At 38.1% G+C, this 15,630-nt stretch overlaps 2 protein-coding genes across 3 annotated transcripts; both read right to left on the reverse strand.

Annotated features, from left to right (window-relative positions):
• Positions 1 to 102: 102 nt before the first annotated feature.
• LOC113761269 (preprotein translocase subunit SCY2, chloroplastic) lies at positions 103 to 8,110 on the reverse strand. Of its 2 annotated transcripts, none has more exons than XM_027304215.1 (13): positions 8,010 to 8,110; positions 6,867 to 7,370; positions 5,991 to 6,079; positions 5,356 to 5,435; positions 5,144 to 5,233; positions 4,826 to 4,917; positions 4,491 to 4,574; positions 3,772 to 3,913; positions 3,333 to 3,449; positions 2,787 to 2,916; positions 2,141 to 2,264; positions 1,907 to 2,013; positions 103 to 724 (listed from the first exon to the last, which is right to left on the reverse strand). In XM_027304215.1, the coding sequence occupies exons 1-13, from the start codon at positions 8,071 to 8,073 to the stop codon at positions 635 to 637; spliced, it is 1,713 nt and encodes a 570-aa protein (XP_027160016.1). In that variant the 5' UTR covers positions 8,074 to 8,110; the 3' UTR covers positions 103 to 634. The 2 variants fall into 2 exon arrangements, 1 of the variants encoding a protein (XP_027160016.1); XR_003467128.1 differs by having other exon boundaries at positions 637 to 724; positions 1,907 to 2,035.
• Positions 8,111 to 13,185: 5,075 nt separating this feature from the next.
• Positions 13,186 to 15,395, reverse strand: LOC113751217 (pentatricopeptide repeat-containing protein At4g02820, mitochondrial). The gene is made up of 2 exons (XM_027295147.1): positions 15,066 to 15,395; positions 13,186 to 14,608 (listed from the first exon to the last, which is right to left on the reverse strand). The coding sequence occupies exons 1-2, from the start codon at positions 15,354 to 15,356 to the stop codon at positions 13,346 to 13,348; spliced, it is 1,554 nt and encodes a 517-aa protein (XP_027150948.1). The 5' UTR covers positions 15,357 to 15,395; the 3' UTR covers positions 13,186 to 13,345.
• Positions 15,396 to 15,630: the final 235 nt, after the last annotated feature.

The raw sequence follows: 15,630 nt of genomic DNA on the forward strand, positions 1-15,630 counted from the left end.
GGGCGGCAATTCTTCTGCAACTAGGCCTTGCTATTACGATAACATACATCTACCGTCTACACATTAAACATGCAGGTTTACAACTGTGTAGCAACCCTAGAATCAGCCAGTTAAACAGACTTTTCCATAGGACGGACGACCAAGCTTCCTTGCAGCTATGCAAGTTCTGGAGATGCTATTACCACTGACTTGATTGAATCCACAAATTCATAGTCATTTTTCCTGTGGGTACAAATAAGGAGATCCATCAATTCATGAGCATGCACCAATCATTTCAGATAGCAGGTTCCTGATCTCTAATCTGCAGAAAATCGCTCTTAAACATGCAAACCATTAAGCCAAGAGATTTGCTGTTTTCATGGCAAGGAAAGGAGCGGAGCAAGAACTTCCTTTTCCAGCGTTGAAGCAAGTGCCTCCTGTCATTGTGGCTCTAGACTTCAAATGCTTTGCATACCGAGTCAGCTCTGAATAGTTCGTCTTGTTCCCCCAAAAAATGACCAGACCTCTACGAAGACCAACTGCTTCTTCAATCTCCAGTGAACCATGGATCAAAGATCTTTTGCAAATACCACACTTTCCACCAAAATATATCATGGAGGGAGTTCTGAGAGAGTTTAGCCAGCATGTGAAGATGTTAAACACCATAACGCCTTAATGCATTGCTCAGACTTGGCATCACATTATAAGCTTGATAAGATCTTCTGAGTTCAATGATTGAACCCACCTACAAACCATTGAAGAACAAGGAGTTGGTTAGATGTTGAATGAAATTAATCATAGCTACCAAAAGACCTGCTGTAATCCAGGACTGAAACATGAATCACTAGGAAAACCCAATCAAGTCAATGATATGGAAAAATAAAATGTCATCCCACCTAACCTACAGGCTTGCTGCCAAATTCCTAGCAAATAGTGCACACTAATAAACTCTTCAAAGACTATTTCTCTCTCTTTTCAGGTTTAATGGTGAAGTTGGTTTGTGTTTGAGTTTCTACATGGTACATTCTGGTTTATGAGGTCATATGATAATCCACAACCTGTGTCTCCTCCAGTGTACATCAAAATTATTCCTTTATGACATATCAGCTCATAACAAGCAATAAAAAGTTTTCTTCAGGAGGGTTAAGTGATTCAGATTGTTAACTCCCAACTTTGGCTGCATTCAAGAACCAGTCGTCCTCTCTCTTTTTATGACTAACAAGGGGAAGTTTCCTTCCCTGAAAGTCCAATCAATCATTCAGCCACATGTACAGCAAGCAGATAAATCGAAATCGCTGGCTATCGTCATCTCATTTAGTCTTAATTAGATCCATGACAAACTTCAAGACTTCAAATACCATAAAATACAAGTATTTTAACCCGTACATTAGCACCAAATAAAATTGATACATATGGATAAAATAAATCAAGTGAATTTATAAATAAAAATAAAGTTCATTAGAAGAGAGAGGAAAACCATAATAAAATATAATTTAAATTTATTAAAAAGGATTAAGTTGATAAAAAAGAGAGAAATTATGAGAAGAATTAGTTAGAGAAGAGTTCGATATGAATATAATTAAAACACAACTATCCAAATGACCCATCAATTCTTTTCAGTTAGTTATGCCACCTTGGAGAGAGAAAATGGGTAATTAATTAAGAACTTACATGCATGCGAGTGTGTGTGTATGTGTGTAAATATATATACAGATAGGTGGGTCATTTGGATGCACACACACACACACACATATATATATATAGAGAGAGAGAGAGCAATACCCTTTCCATATAGTAATTTCTATGAATGTGATATGCAAAGAGAACAAAAGGTGTAGTAACTTGCAAACATGCAGACAAGTGCCTTGTTAACGTGAGGCAGGAGGAGAAATTAATATCAAAAAGGGTCCAAGAGTAAAAGACTTACTATTATCAAAACTGACGTGAAACCTATTGCAAATCCCTCATTGATGCGGCGTAAATAATGATCAAGTATTGTAGATGTGGTGGCCAAAATACTTAACAATAAACCACCTGCAGGTGTTCAGCATGCGACCTGGTGAACCCCAAGTGTGAAAGAAGATGCAAATATAGCGTTGCTGAACTAGTAATAGCATCAGATGAAATTTGAAATTTGAAGGAAGAATTGGTTGATCCATACCCCAAAAACGTGTTGAAGCTTGAACTTTTGTCAGATATTCAATGGTAGCCTTTCCAGGCTTTATATGTGGAATTCTGGCCCCCATCTTGTTCAAATAATCAGCTATTTCCTTGGGCATGTTTGCCTACAGATACATGTCCCCGTAGCAAAAGAAAGAATGAGATCTCATCCTCTCATCCTCTCATAAATCATCAAACACACCACGCAATCAAAAATTAATATCAATAGAATTGGACTCTGCTGCAGCATTAAGTTAATATCAAGTGGGAGAATTACATCTTATTACGACCAAAATTTATACCTTTTTACATTCCAAAGTTGAAAAGGATGGTTAAACCATCCTTTTTATTACATTATGCTGAGAGCATTTTGAAGCACAATAGGATACCTTCCACTTCTTAAAAATTGAAACATGCCCCAAAAACAGACCCCCAAAATGCTTCTGTTATCGGGTATATTTTCCTGAAGGACGAAATTATCACTAAAACATCCAACAACTTTTGGTGTTAAAGAACAACCCTTGCTAGTCATTTATATGAAACTATCAAGTCAATTTATGAAGAGATTCAGAAAGAAGAAAGCAATGGATCTTATTGTAGATTGTATTCCACATCAACAAAGAATGAAGTGGAGTGAGAAAACTTACAATGTCAAATATATTGAAGAGGAACACAAAGAACGCATAAATTGTGTAATAAACCCATGGCTCAGCACCAAGAGAAGTTTCAGGATTCAGGGTATTTCTCACATTTTCCCAAAAGCGTGAACCAAGAAGGCTGTCAGGAAAGTACCAAATGAGAGAGTTATAGGTTGGAATTGCTCACAAGATACTTCATTTAAAGTTAAATAGATATCAATTCGGCATTTTCAGATAGACACCAGTATAGTTAGTGGCAAATTGGAGGACCACAAGAAACAGAACAGAGCAAGGAATTTAATCTGCAAAAACTCTCCAGAAAATAACAATATTACTGCAAGGCTTTATACTGCTCTAGCTAAGAAACAACCAAAAACACAAGAACCAGGAAAACAAGCAGGCTCCAGTTATCCGCAGCCAGTGTGCTGGATAGTATGCAATTAAGAGGCTTTGGACAAGTTTTAGATTGAAGAATGATTTATAGCACTGAAGTTTGATAGAAACCAAAATGGAACCACTGAAAACGACTAAGTGCTGAATCACAGATGAAGTTACCTTGCTAGGATGCCGGGAAAAGCCAATAGGTAAGAAGTTGTGAGAACAGGCTGCATCCCTGAAGGATTTATGTTGAACGGGATGTAAGGCTCCACCTCAATAATTGGAGAATCTTCTCTGCTCAAAACATAGGGTCTAATGATCAATAAGGGTGCAACCAAACAGAAATCTTACATTAACGCAAGCTGGGTTACATTTAATTAAATGAGAAAAAATCAAATAGTTTCTAAGTTAGTCAAAAATCAAGTTATAGCTAAGTCTATATCCAAAAGTGTGACAAATTAGAGCAGAGATTCAATTTTTAAGTTCAACTCTGGCAAACTTAAGTGAATTCAATCTGTCACCAGATTTGACGTCCTTATCAATTATCATGGCAATGCAAAGTCATTACTAATTTATACAAGAGTACGTAAGTATTGTAAAGGCCAATATGCATAACCTTGCAGCTGAAGCAAGTTTAAAACCAAAATACTGCAGCTTGATTTTCCGGCAACCCTCAGTCACAACAACTGCCCACATAGTTACTACAGTAAAAACACCAAAAACAGCTAGTACATATGGCCACCAGCTAACAGCAGTTCCTGCAAAAAGCAAGAAGTCCAAATTAATATCACATGCAAAAGATGAGAGCAATATTTCTTGAAAAACAACATGATATCAAAGAAGATGCTCAAACAACAAGCACCCAATTACTCCACAATCTCAGTCAAAATGGTAAAAAGAATCAATTAACAGAAATATACTCTTCAAGTCGATTTATAACTGTACCTGCATATTTCTTCAAGTGAAAGAAATAATTAAGGACCTGGAATTGCTTGCAAGAGAAGGTACCAGCCAGGGAATCACATAGCATGCAATAAAATTCAAAAGAAAAAAGAAACTGAATTTCATGCAAAGAAATAGGAGGAATCTGCAATATTCTACATAAGAGCTAATCTCTTTCTATTTTTTAGGGGGATCAGAATAGGCCCCTATGCGCTGAATAATCATCAATCCAGAGGTTTAATTACATAAGCCAATTTCATGTTCATAATAGTCTTTGTAGATAAGAGCACAAGCTATATACTACATGTCTTACTTCACATTTAAGTATTATTTCCACGAGTCAGAGAATCATGTGGCCAGAAGAGGTTTCACATTCTGCAATTTGTTGCCCACCTGATAGTTGAGTAAGCATTTTGGACAATGTATCTGTGTAGCCAGTCAAAATCCCCACACAGATAATCAATGACGAGCCTTGACCTGCAGAAACCCCCATAAAGTTCAAAAGGTCATTATGGACAGAAAACTCGTCCGAAAAATCATTCACTAATCTCTATAAGAGATAAAAACTCAACTGTTTCTAATGAAAACCTAAGCTTGACAGGTTTTAGGTAGACTGACTTTATTGCTTGACTAGAAAATGAAAAAAGCTGTTAACTCCCTGCAGCATGCAGAAACAACAGCAGTAAAAAGTTGTGGAAAGGCAGATAACTGAGAATTCCAGGCAATACCAAATCCAGCATCTGTTATTTTGTCACAAATCCATGTCATAGTCATTGCACCACACACCAAAAGGGAAGATGTCAACATCACGTGCTTTACCCTGCCATAGAGAATACACCATAGCCAAGATGAAAATATCCATAAGAAATTGTTTAGATATAACAGAGTATTTCAGCAATAGTACAAAAATGCAACTCATTGGAGACAAACAATACTTTTGCATGATTAGATGACCCACAGTAGAAAAAAAGGTAACCAGATCAGATAAGAAAACCAACTCTGTCACAAATTCATTGTCAAGAATGAAATTCATATTTTCGAATCACCTGTAACTGGCAGCATAAATGGAATATGAGAGCGAATAACAAGAAAGAACCAGAGCCTCCACTATGGCAAACCCAAGCGAAATCCACCATCTGAGATCAATAAATATTTGCTATAGTCCTTAACTTGATCAAAGGATAAATGAACTTGATAACATAGGAAAATTTTTCTTAACAACTCATTTCACTGCTTGAAATAGATAACCAAGACACACATATAACTCTTAATCTTCTCGTGACCATCCAAGCCTTCTTTTCGCAACTTCACCAAAGAAGGAACCACATGGCAAAGAACCTGAATGACAAAAATGAATCTGATTTAAGCTCATTGAAATTCATAATAAAAAGAAGAACATAATAGACTCTATAGGTAAATGCAAAGTGCATAAAGCACATTAACTCAAAAGATTCGCGTCATCTACTCCTATTTAAGAAAAAACAACAAAATAAGACAACTGTAAAAGAGAATGTGCTCCATTATAAATAAGGTGCTACAACCTCAGATGCTAAACGACAGGCAACTATGCTGAAAAGTGACAATAATGGTTCTTAGACTGAATAATCATAGGCAAGCAAGAGTATGTGTAGCAGCTCTATATACAGGACACACCAACTGGGCCTATATAAATGCTTTTATACAAAGTACTATCCCTTGCATTACAAACTCTGAGGCCAAGCTGGAAGATTTACTGACAAATATACATGATTAACTTCACAATGTCTTTTATGTAATGTGCAGCTCCAAAAATCCTAGATAACAATAAATTGTGGAAAGCACTAGCCTGTGTAGCAGCATAATACTACCAAATAACCATCAAAAACATGATCTATCATGGGAAACCCAGGATACCTGCATGAGAATTGATGCTGCAATTTGAGGACTGATACCCAATTGGAACAAAGAAAGCTTAAGTTCCGGTGTGCTGTCACCTAGTTCATCTGCAAAGTGAAAGTGAAAAATGATTTTACCCGCAAAGTCACAGAGTTCCTTTTTTTTTCTCTTTTTCTACCTTCCCGCTTTTGAAGCAAGAAGGCAAAAAAAATTTGCATGATAGACCCTCAAATCCACAAGGAACATAATGTTACCTCTTGCTTCATCTAGAAGCAAAAACATTTTTTACTGAGGAAGTATACACAACCTAGAGTTCAAACTACTAGAAACCATTTCCAATGGGTGAAATTTGCGTGACCAATTTATTAAAGACATTGTACAAGATACAACAGCAAATTATAAAAACTAGAGCTTCAAATATTGTCCATATTCCCCAAAACAGGTTCCAAGTTTGCTATAACATTACTTTTTTAGTCACTTTACTAAAACATGTTCTTTATTTATCCTAACCACTTTACCAGCCACAAGGTAAACTACAGAAAAACCATGACAAGTAAGAATTTTTCCCATGACAGGACTATCAGCCATACCAACTCATCACAGAGACACAATGTAAATGTCATAATGTCCCAAACTTATGAAGAAGACACTCCAGGGATTTCCACTTTTCCAAGATATCATTAACTGAATACCAAAAGAAAACTTAAAAAGATACTATGTCTTGAGAAATCAATAAAGTCCTCCACCAGAAATTTCCAAAAAATGACCAATATAAAGCACAAAATGCACAGAAAAGCTGTAATCGCATTTGATACATCAGAAAAACAGCCATTTCATTTTGAGCATTTGGTAGATTCATACAAAGGAATTATGATCACAAAGACCACGACTTACCAACTGAGCCTGAGACAAAGCTAAGATAGTCCTGGGGCATCAACCGCCGATCAAAACCAGGTAGAGGAATGAAGTAGCCAACACGACTTATCACAATAAGGATGGCAGTCACAAATAACCTCCTTCGTATCTCACTTTTAAAGAAAGATTCAGCAGCAGTATTAAGGACTGAACTGAGGCGAACAAAGTTCAAAAATCTATTCTTATAAGCTTTCGGCCTTGGTCGCAACGAATCATTGCCACCAGAATCATGCAAGGGAAGAACCACTTCGCCAGCATTAGGTTCAGGCAGGAATTGTTCATAACCTAAAGACTCAGTAGATGCAGCTTTAATTTCAAAACATCTTCCTCTCAGCTTAGAAACAATATCATAAGAAGGTCTGATATTTTGCCTATCTAACAACAATAAGGGCTTTCCACCGAATCTTGAACAATTTATCTTGAGTGGAAATAATCCAGGAATTGGTCGATGACAAAATTTCTCCCTATGCATAATATCGTTTCCTGCAACATCAGAGATGAAACAAAACACTTAGTCTGATACAGCAAATTCCAAAGCACCCTCCCTCAGAGTTCTCCTTGTCCTTGGTTCAGAATATCAATCACAAACTGAAAATAGCTCAAGTATTGGTGCACTTTTGATAAAACCGGGAAAAAGAAATCAAAGTAGAACTCCAACTCCCCGCCAAATAGATTTCCTGCTGCCGACTCAATGATAAGACACAAGTTGGATCGAGAAAAGGGATGCCAACATCACGCCTTAGGAAAGAAGACCAAAAATAGCGCATTAAAGTTCCAACAATAGAACATCACAAAAGAAACCAATTTCTTCCAATAAGTGATGATACGGAGAATGATGCAAATAACACAGCATATGCATAATTCTGAGCCAAATTTAAGTTAACATGGTTGGCCAAAAAAAAAAAAAGAAATAAACATAATTGCTAACAGTTAGCAGGATATTTACTTCTTGTGACTTCCAACAGCACGAAATGTCGAGATTCTTGAGACCTTCGTAATTCTTTTAAAATAAAAATATCTAGTTGTACAGAATATACGCGAATAGAATTCTAAAATAGGTAGATATAGTAACAAAAGTAAATGTATGAACAAATTCAAGAGAGAGAGAGAGGGAATAGTTGCCTGAAATCTTGAAGTAATTGGTGGTGAAGAGTTGAAGCTGAGAGCTGACTATAGTGGTTTCCATGGCCGAAATGCGCAGAGTTTATCAGAATAGTGTAGTAATGGGAAGGAAAAGAACCCCGTGCTCAAAGCCGGATGCTCCGTATCCTTATAAAGACCGTTTCTCGGATCCGGTTAGTAGTTTGGGTCTTCCATTCGGGTTTTAGGGAGGGCTTTGCAAATAGAGGATTAATTCCTTTAAAGCCCCGTGAACTTTGGTATGAGTTCCACTCTGCCACCCTCAACTTTTTAGTAGGCATTTTACGGTACCCCATCTAATTTTCCTGACTGTAGCACCCTCAAAATGTGGATAATTTGCATTGTTTTACACCAACTTTTTCTTAATCTGCTCCTTTTCCTTTTTTTCCCCCTTAAAATTTTGCCTGCCTAATTCTTCCTTGTTTTCCATTTATTTTCCTTTCTTTCTATTATAAATCTCATATCTCGGCGTTCGTTACATTAGATTTTCGTGTTTGGCCAATCTGATCCTTATTTTGACCTTAACTTATTTGTAATTTGTTTTCTTCCTTTATTTTATTATTTTGTCTCTCACTTGCACAACAAATCACGTAGTTTGATAGTAAAATGGTCGACTTCCGTTAAGTTATGCAGGGTTAGCATCAAAGATAAATTCCAGTATGTCAAATTATAAATAACTTAAATGTAAGCATTGCTATGTCTTGTATTTTATCTATTATTAGTATTGTTACGTTTCTACAAGGAGAACGGGTAAAGGAAAGAATAAGAAGAATTCTATTCTCCAGATTGTGCAAGAGTATTGTAAAGGTAGAGGGTGAAGAGAAAGAAAATGAAATAAAAAGAAAACAAATATGGGGGAAAAAAATCATACAATACTCAAATGGGCATGGGCAACGACGGTATCATTGCTCATGCATCATACCCCCAGGCCCAGGTGAGTCGAGTCCATCCAATGATCCATGCACGGTGATGGACTTCATTGCTAGAAGTCTTGAATGGCAGAGGAGTTCGTCTCTTGTTCGGGCGCAGCTGTAACATACATCAACCTTATTCCGAAAACGGATACAATCGATCGAATGGAACTAAATAATTTATGTACCATCTACTTCTTTCGTGCAAAAAGAATGAAAACCTATGCAATTCAGCATTTCTAAATAATTTATTTCTTTTGGCTGCTGGTATTATTTAAACTATATTTTAATTCACCGCAAGGCACGTGGTCAGCAGCAATCAATCTGAAACGAGTTGCCGGTTCTGGTCAGTGTTCTGTACGAGGTATAAAGCCAGCCAAGCTAGTAAGTCCATTCCTTCGGGAGAAAAATTTCCGGCGAGCAACACTGGCCGCCTCCGCTTCCCACTCCGGCTGCTGCATTAATGTTCTCTTTCTTACCACCAGCATTGGATTGCTTGCCAGTACGCTCTGCATATTATTAGTCGAAGGTCTCATGTTAGTAGTTAACACTCCTACATATATAGTATATATATATATACTGGCAGTACTTTGTGTGAAAGTTGCATATTGAGCTAGGAGCTGAGTCGACGATTGAAGATAAACTTAGTGAGTGGAGGAACGCTAATGCAAACCTTGTTGTTGGGGCCTGGACTGGAAGCCAAGTTCGTGGACATTAAGGTTGAGGACCTGAACGACGCGGGACGGAAGGAGAACAGGAGGGCAGGCTGCATTTTCGCGAAAAGACCTTTTAACTAAAATTAAGAAGAGAATAACTAGGTGCTACAAAGTACATACATAGAAACAAGAATTATTGCATGGTGGAGTGATAGCTGGTGCGAATGATCAACCACCTGGCCTATTGGATGATGGAAAGTGGGTTCCTGCTCTTCGAGGGAGAAACACTCCTGTTCCGCAGGATCGTTGCCCAGAATCCAAGAACAGGGCTTGCATTCCAGGACCACCAATTGCCCATTTCGTGTTCGACGACCCCCCATTTCTGGTTCTTTGGTTTCCCAGCTGGCCGGACTTCCAATGCTACTCGATGCTCGTCGTCAACCATGCCAAAATTAATCAGTTTTTACATCTTCATTCTATCGGCCTGCCTAATTAATGCCATAGGCCGAGACAAGAAGCCCAAACACACACACACACAGAGAGAGAGAGAAGGAAAAATAAATTTTTTTAAAAAAAATGCTGTCATTGGCTTCTAACAAGTTCTATATATCCTCCTTTCGTTCTGTACTTAACGTGCAACTACTGGGATTTCAATCCTTGAAATGACAACAAAGGTTATTAATTTTTTTTCTTTTTTTTTGGGGGGGGGGGGGGGGGGGGGCGGGAAGATAAAATTAAGCTTAAATTAATCTTACAGTTGTAGTAAATCTTAGTAGTACTTAAAATGGACCCCAGTTGCCTGGTTCATAGTGGGAGACAGTTATTTTGGATTCAAAGGAGAGATTATGGGAATTAAAATTTACAGGTTCCCTAGCGCTAATTCAGTCAGAATTTTTTCTTTCCTTCGCCAAGTGGACCTTAAGTTAACACAGGACAGGATCAATAATATTACACGTACTCAGTGAAGAGTTTGAATTCTGCAATATTTCTACAATAATGTGTGCCAAAATAAATAATACTGACAACTGGCATAGCAATCCTCATTTATCACAAAAAAGGAGAGAGACATTGAAGAAATTTTATACTACTAATTAAGTACTCCTTACCATATCATATTGGCGGAAAGATTCGGATTTAAATTCACGCTCCCAAGGAGTTGCCCCGCAACATTTGGCGGAAGCATCTTCTACAATCCTTGACTTATTCCTCACATGTTTAATTATCTACTAAATTTTGTCTGTTATTATGCTGACTTACTATGAATATCTTTGAAAATCCTAACTGCATAATAACATACATACTCCATATTGAAGACCAGAGAAAAAGCTCATGATCATCATGAACAAGAAGAAAATAAAAGTTTTCCTCTACGTACATACAAGAGAAAAAAAAAAAGTGATTTAAGTACCGAATTATCCGCTGCTGGTGATTTTGAGTAGGATTGGTGGTGCTTTTGATATCTCAACTGCCCCAGCAATGCAACAGAACAGAACCAAGCGATTCAGTCGAATGATCAGGATTAATAGGAGGAAGGAAAAGAGAAGACGAAATTAATTAAAAGGGACTGAGAATATCATCATATGCAGAGGAAAAAAGAATATATATATATATATATATAAAGATATATGGAAGGGAAGCATGACAGATGAGCTGAGCTTGGAAAGATAGAATAGAACACCTTCTCTTGCAAGCATGATTGTTGCTGGTCAAAAGCATTTGCGGGAAGAAGACACGACATTCCTTCTTCATACCGAATAACGTTCTCATTTCCATTCTCAGCCATTATTTACGATCAGATAAGGGAGAAAGGGGTGCGGTTACTATATGGTTTGCTCTGTTTTTCTTTTTGGTTTTGAGGGACGGATCCAGAGAGAATGTCGAGCTCCAACTCTGAACCTGCAATGCAACTAATTTTACTTATGCGGAGAGATGGGAAATTAAGAAGCAAGGTATATATATATATAGTTGACCTGGATTTTGGATTTAAAATAAGGATAGAATCAACTTAAACGTTTGTTTTCATTTGCCCGCGTTTTACCACTTTGCCCTTCCCTCATCCACTCGAAATTCTTTCCCTTCCCCAAATAACAGATACCAATGCGGAATACGCATTTTTTTTTTTATATAAATATATATAATAAACATATCCATTTATAAGCGGGGAGGGAGGATGATGAGTAAGTTGAGAAACAAGACCACGAATAAGGATGATAACGACCTGGACGAGGATAGGAGGATAGGTGGATAGGTTGGGTTGGGTTGGGTTGGGTAAACCCCTCTCCAGGTCGTTGCAGTTACTCTTCTTAGATTAAAGGTTTTCGCGCTGGTCCAATTATATGCCAATTCCTCGTATCATCCGTGGCCTTCTCTTATAAAAGTTTCGGAGTCAACAAAATTTTCATCCGTGTTGGTCCTGTGATTTTTTTATATATATATTTTTTGTTTACGTGATAGCTTTTCTATTCTACTCATATTCCTCCTTTATATTAAGGAGCAGGGAATAGGCCCAACTCAAAAAAGATTGAACTACCGTCGAATCAAATGAATGCTAAACGTACCAGCTGATAAAACTTTCAAAAAATTTTGAAGATGAATGCAAGTCAAGGTATTCACTCCCTTGACCTGCATGGCCGGCAGTTGGTTTGTCGGTCCGGAGATATTGGAGAGAAGGAAATGTATGAGCGCGTGCGTGTTGGAAATAGCTGCATCTTCTAACGCTGCAGCGGATAGTGTATTAAGTATACTTACTATTATTAGTAGAAGGGAAGAGGCTCTTTCATTCTCAAGTCTTAACCACCGCACCAACTTTGGTTTAATTAGGAGAGTGGACCATCCATCTGATCAACCGAACGAACAAGTGAACGAACCAGCTCATGTTGATTCCCTTCCCCATCTTCTCAGATTGTGATTTTACCATTATCCCCCCAACCTAATTACTACGAACCGGAAAGCCGCGAGGTAGCAGCAAGCGAAGAATATGGTTGAACAAATTAGTGCTAGTATTAGTCATCGTTCTCGATTTCGATTTACTACATTCCACCTGTTATATCATGTAAATTTACTACATTCCACCTATTGATGTAATTATATATCATGGAAATGACATAATAAAGGCAAAAACGCATGTTTCTTTTGAATATTCCCTTCATCCACAAGTCCAATGTTGTTCTCTCAAATGCCAAAAATCGCCCAACATTGAACCATCCATCGTTTTCCCAAGACTGGGGAAAGAGGCGCCGAGATTGTGCAAATTTACATTGCCGCGTAGGATCGTATGGCTTAATTAGTCTCGCTGTTGTAACAAATTCCAGAGAAGGTCCTTTTCCTGTTTTTTTGTTTTCCTTTTGCTACTGCTCCAGAACCTTACCATCATAAACAGTTTGTCATTTGATTGAACAGATGCCCTGTAATTGGGTGTGGAGATTACTGAACAACAAAAATCCTATGAGTTGCCGGAAATCTGCTTAAGATCCTTAATCAGCCAACCTTCTTCCACCATTTTATTACGCCATCAAAATTCACAGCCTACGAGGACCCTCCCTGTTCTGTACCCCGATGAATTTCTAATTCAGTAACAAACATCCAACGGAATGGAAGAACCGTCTCCTCGCTTTGTAAAGATCTTACTTATCCCCGTTTTACAAAATTGAAGCAGCAGACTGTGTCAGTAATCCTTGCAACTGCAGAATCAAATTGAATAAAGGCATACATCAAGGTACATTTTTTTATCTCCTAGACAACAAATCTCAAGTTATTCTCCCAGGATAGAGCTCGGAACTTCAGTCACGCACATTCTGCTAGTTAGTTGTATGAGCTGCCTGGTATCCTCGTCCGGTTGGACATTATCCTTCTTCATCCTCTCTACAACTACAACTGGCATTTTACCAGCTTTTGCATAAGTTCGGAGAAGTGAGTTATACATTCCTGTATTCAAGTGTCCAGCATGCCGAAGAGTAACTAACAATTTTTCTGCACCCTCAATGTTGCCACTCACTTCAAGCATCCCAGATACTTCTTTGACCATCTTTACATCTGGCTCCCATTTTTTCACACTACCAATAGCTTTGTTGAAACAATCAAGTACCTTTTCCACCTTCTTTAGTTTCAAGTAGCCCCATGTCAGAAGCTCCCAAGTGGTATAGCTAGGAGTCATACCTTTTTCTACCATCTGTTTGTAGAACTTCTCAGCCATTTCCATCTGACCATCGTTGATATAAGCAGCAAGAAGTATATTCGGAATTCTAGAGTCCCCAGTTGGAGAAATAGAACTCCATTCCATGTAAAGCTTCTCTGCTTTGCATAATTCATGGAGTTTCACTAGGGATGCAATCATGCACATATACTCGGAGTCATTTAACTTGTGGAACATTGACTTCATCTTCTTCCAAATCCAATAAACCTCATCTTTATGTTCCAGGCTAGTGTGTAAACTAATGAGAGAGGAATAAGAGGGACGAACTTTCTTGGAAATTCTTTTTTCCATTTCACCCAAAGTCGAAGCTGCTTTTTTCTTGAGTGAATTTTTAATGTAGATATTGGTTAATGTGCTATAAGTCACCCAATCTGGATCCAGTGTTTCCTTCTGTAGCTCCAGGAATACTTTTTCTGCAGTTTCTACGTCATTCTGCAGCGCACAGACAGATAACCACAGGTTATATGTAACAACATCTGGTGAAGTGTTCTTCTTTAACTCCTGAATCATCGCTGAAACCTTCTCCAACTTCCCTGTGGAGATATACAAGGTCAACATGTGGTTGTAAGGAAGAGGACTCTTCAAGAAACCACACTCTGACATCTTTTCAATTAAAGCTTCCGCTTTAGCGGATTCCTTGTGTTGGGCATAGGTGTGAAGAAGGGAACTACATGTTGTGTGATCTTTCATTTTGTCAGGAAGATCTTCAAAGAACTTCTCAGCACTATTCATGCCTCGGACTTTTGCAATCAAGTCCAAATGGACAGCATAGTCCCCAGATAGTAACTTGATATTTTCCTGTATCCTCATCCACTCACATACCTACAGAAGTACAGTATTCAGATTGACTAGTAAACAAATAAAACCTCCGCAAAGGATAATGCCTCACAAGGCTACTCAAAAACATAAAATAAAATTTGTGCAAGGTTTTTATTGAGCATTATGGTAAATACTAAAAGCTGGCAAGGAGCAACTCAATGGATGATCATCCGGATTCAATGTTCACCACAGCTCACACACAGCTGCAAGTAAATGTATTGAATCCATTTCGCTATCTTTTCTTATTAGAGCTATTAGGGGTCCCATAGAACTTTATATTCCATCATCTTTATTGATTTATTTTTAAGAAGAAATAAGAATTTTATCATCTTTGATATACTAGCAAGTTCAAGTTCTAATTCATCCCAGTAATATTCACTATGAAATATAAACAAAAGAATTCTGAGAAAATAAAGAAAGAAACAGAAGGAAAAAGTGAGAAGGAAGAAGAAGAAGACACCTCGAGGGCATGTTTATAGCGCTTAAGCTTACGGAGCTCTCGGACTATGCGGTTGAGCTCGTACTTTTGGACTACGTGGCCTTCCTCCTTCCACTTTCTAATGGCGATGACGGCGCTGCGCTTTGTGTATACCAGACTCAGTAGCCTCCTCCCGAGGGTGTCTCTTCCACCAGTGCTCGTGATTTTGCTGCTTGCACCACCTGATGGTGGGGACTTCACCGTCGCTCCAATGGTTTCTGCCGAGAAATAGCGCACGACGGCGAGGGATCTGCGCAACAAACGAGGGAACATCTTTAATCTTCACGGGACACCAAAGACAAGGCTGGGGCATTCCGGAGCAAAATAGAACCGGGCTTGCGGTTCACACAACCAAAAAACGCTTCAACTTGCTCCGAGGAATGTTTTCTGGCAAAAAAAGGCGCCCTAAATCAGCCCGCTTTTCTTTTCTACCATTTCTGCTAATAATTGGTTCTAATAAGGGATAACCACGTAAAACTACCATAAGCTTTCTGTAAGATTTACTGTCACATTTATATCCCTTCTATTGATCATTTAAATTTTAATA

The sequence above is a fragment of the Coffea eugenioides genome, chromosome 1 (assembly GCF_003713205.1).
Source record: "Coffea eugenioides isolate CCC68of chromosome 1, Ceug_1.0, whole genome shotgun sequence".
Classification (NCBI taxonomy): Eukaryota; Viridiplantae; Streptophyta; class Magnoliopsida; order Gentianales; family Rubiaceae; genus Coffea; species Coffea eugenioides.

What these genes read in the sequence shown, in the direction of transcription:
- LOC113761269 (XM_027304215.1), bottom strand. Translation starts at nt 8,073, where the DNA reads ATGGAAACCACTATAGTCAGCTCTCAGCTTCAACTCTTCACCACCAAT. An exon ending in GAGAAGATTAAGAGTTATAT is followed by an intron (nt 5,234 to 5,355) that starts GTGTGTCTTGGT and finishes TATTGATCTCAG; the next exon opens with ATGGTGGATTTCGCTTGGGT. An exon ending in TCACGTCAGTTTTGATAATA is followed by an intron (nt 725 to 1,906) that starts GTAAGTCTTTTA and finishes AATGGTTTGTAG; the next exon opens with GTGGGTTCAATCATTGAACT.
- LOC113751217 (XM_027295147.1), bottom strand. Translation starts at nt 15,356, where the DNA reads ATGTTCCCTCGTTTGTTGCGCAGATCCCTCGCCGTCGTGCGCTATTTC. An exon ending in GCTATAAACATGCCCTCGAG is followed by an intron (nt 14,609 to 15,065) that starts GTGTCTTCTTCT and finishes GTACTTCTGTAG; the next exon opens with GTATGTGAGTGGATGAGGAT.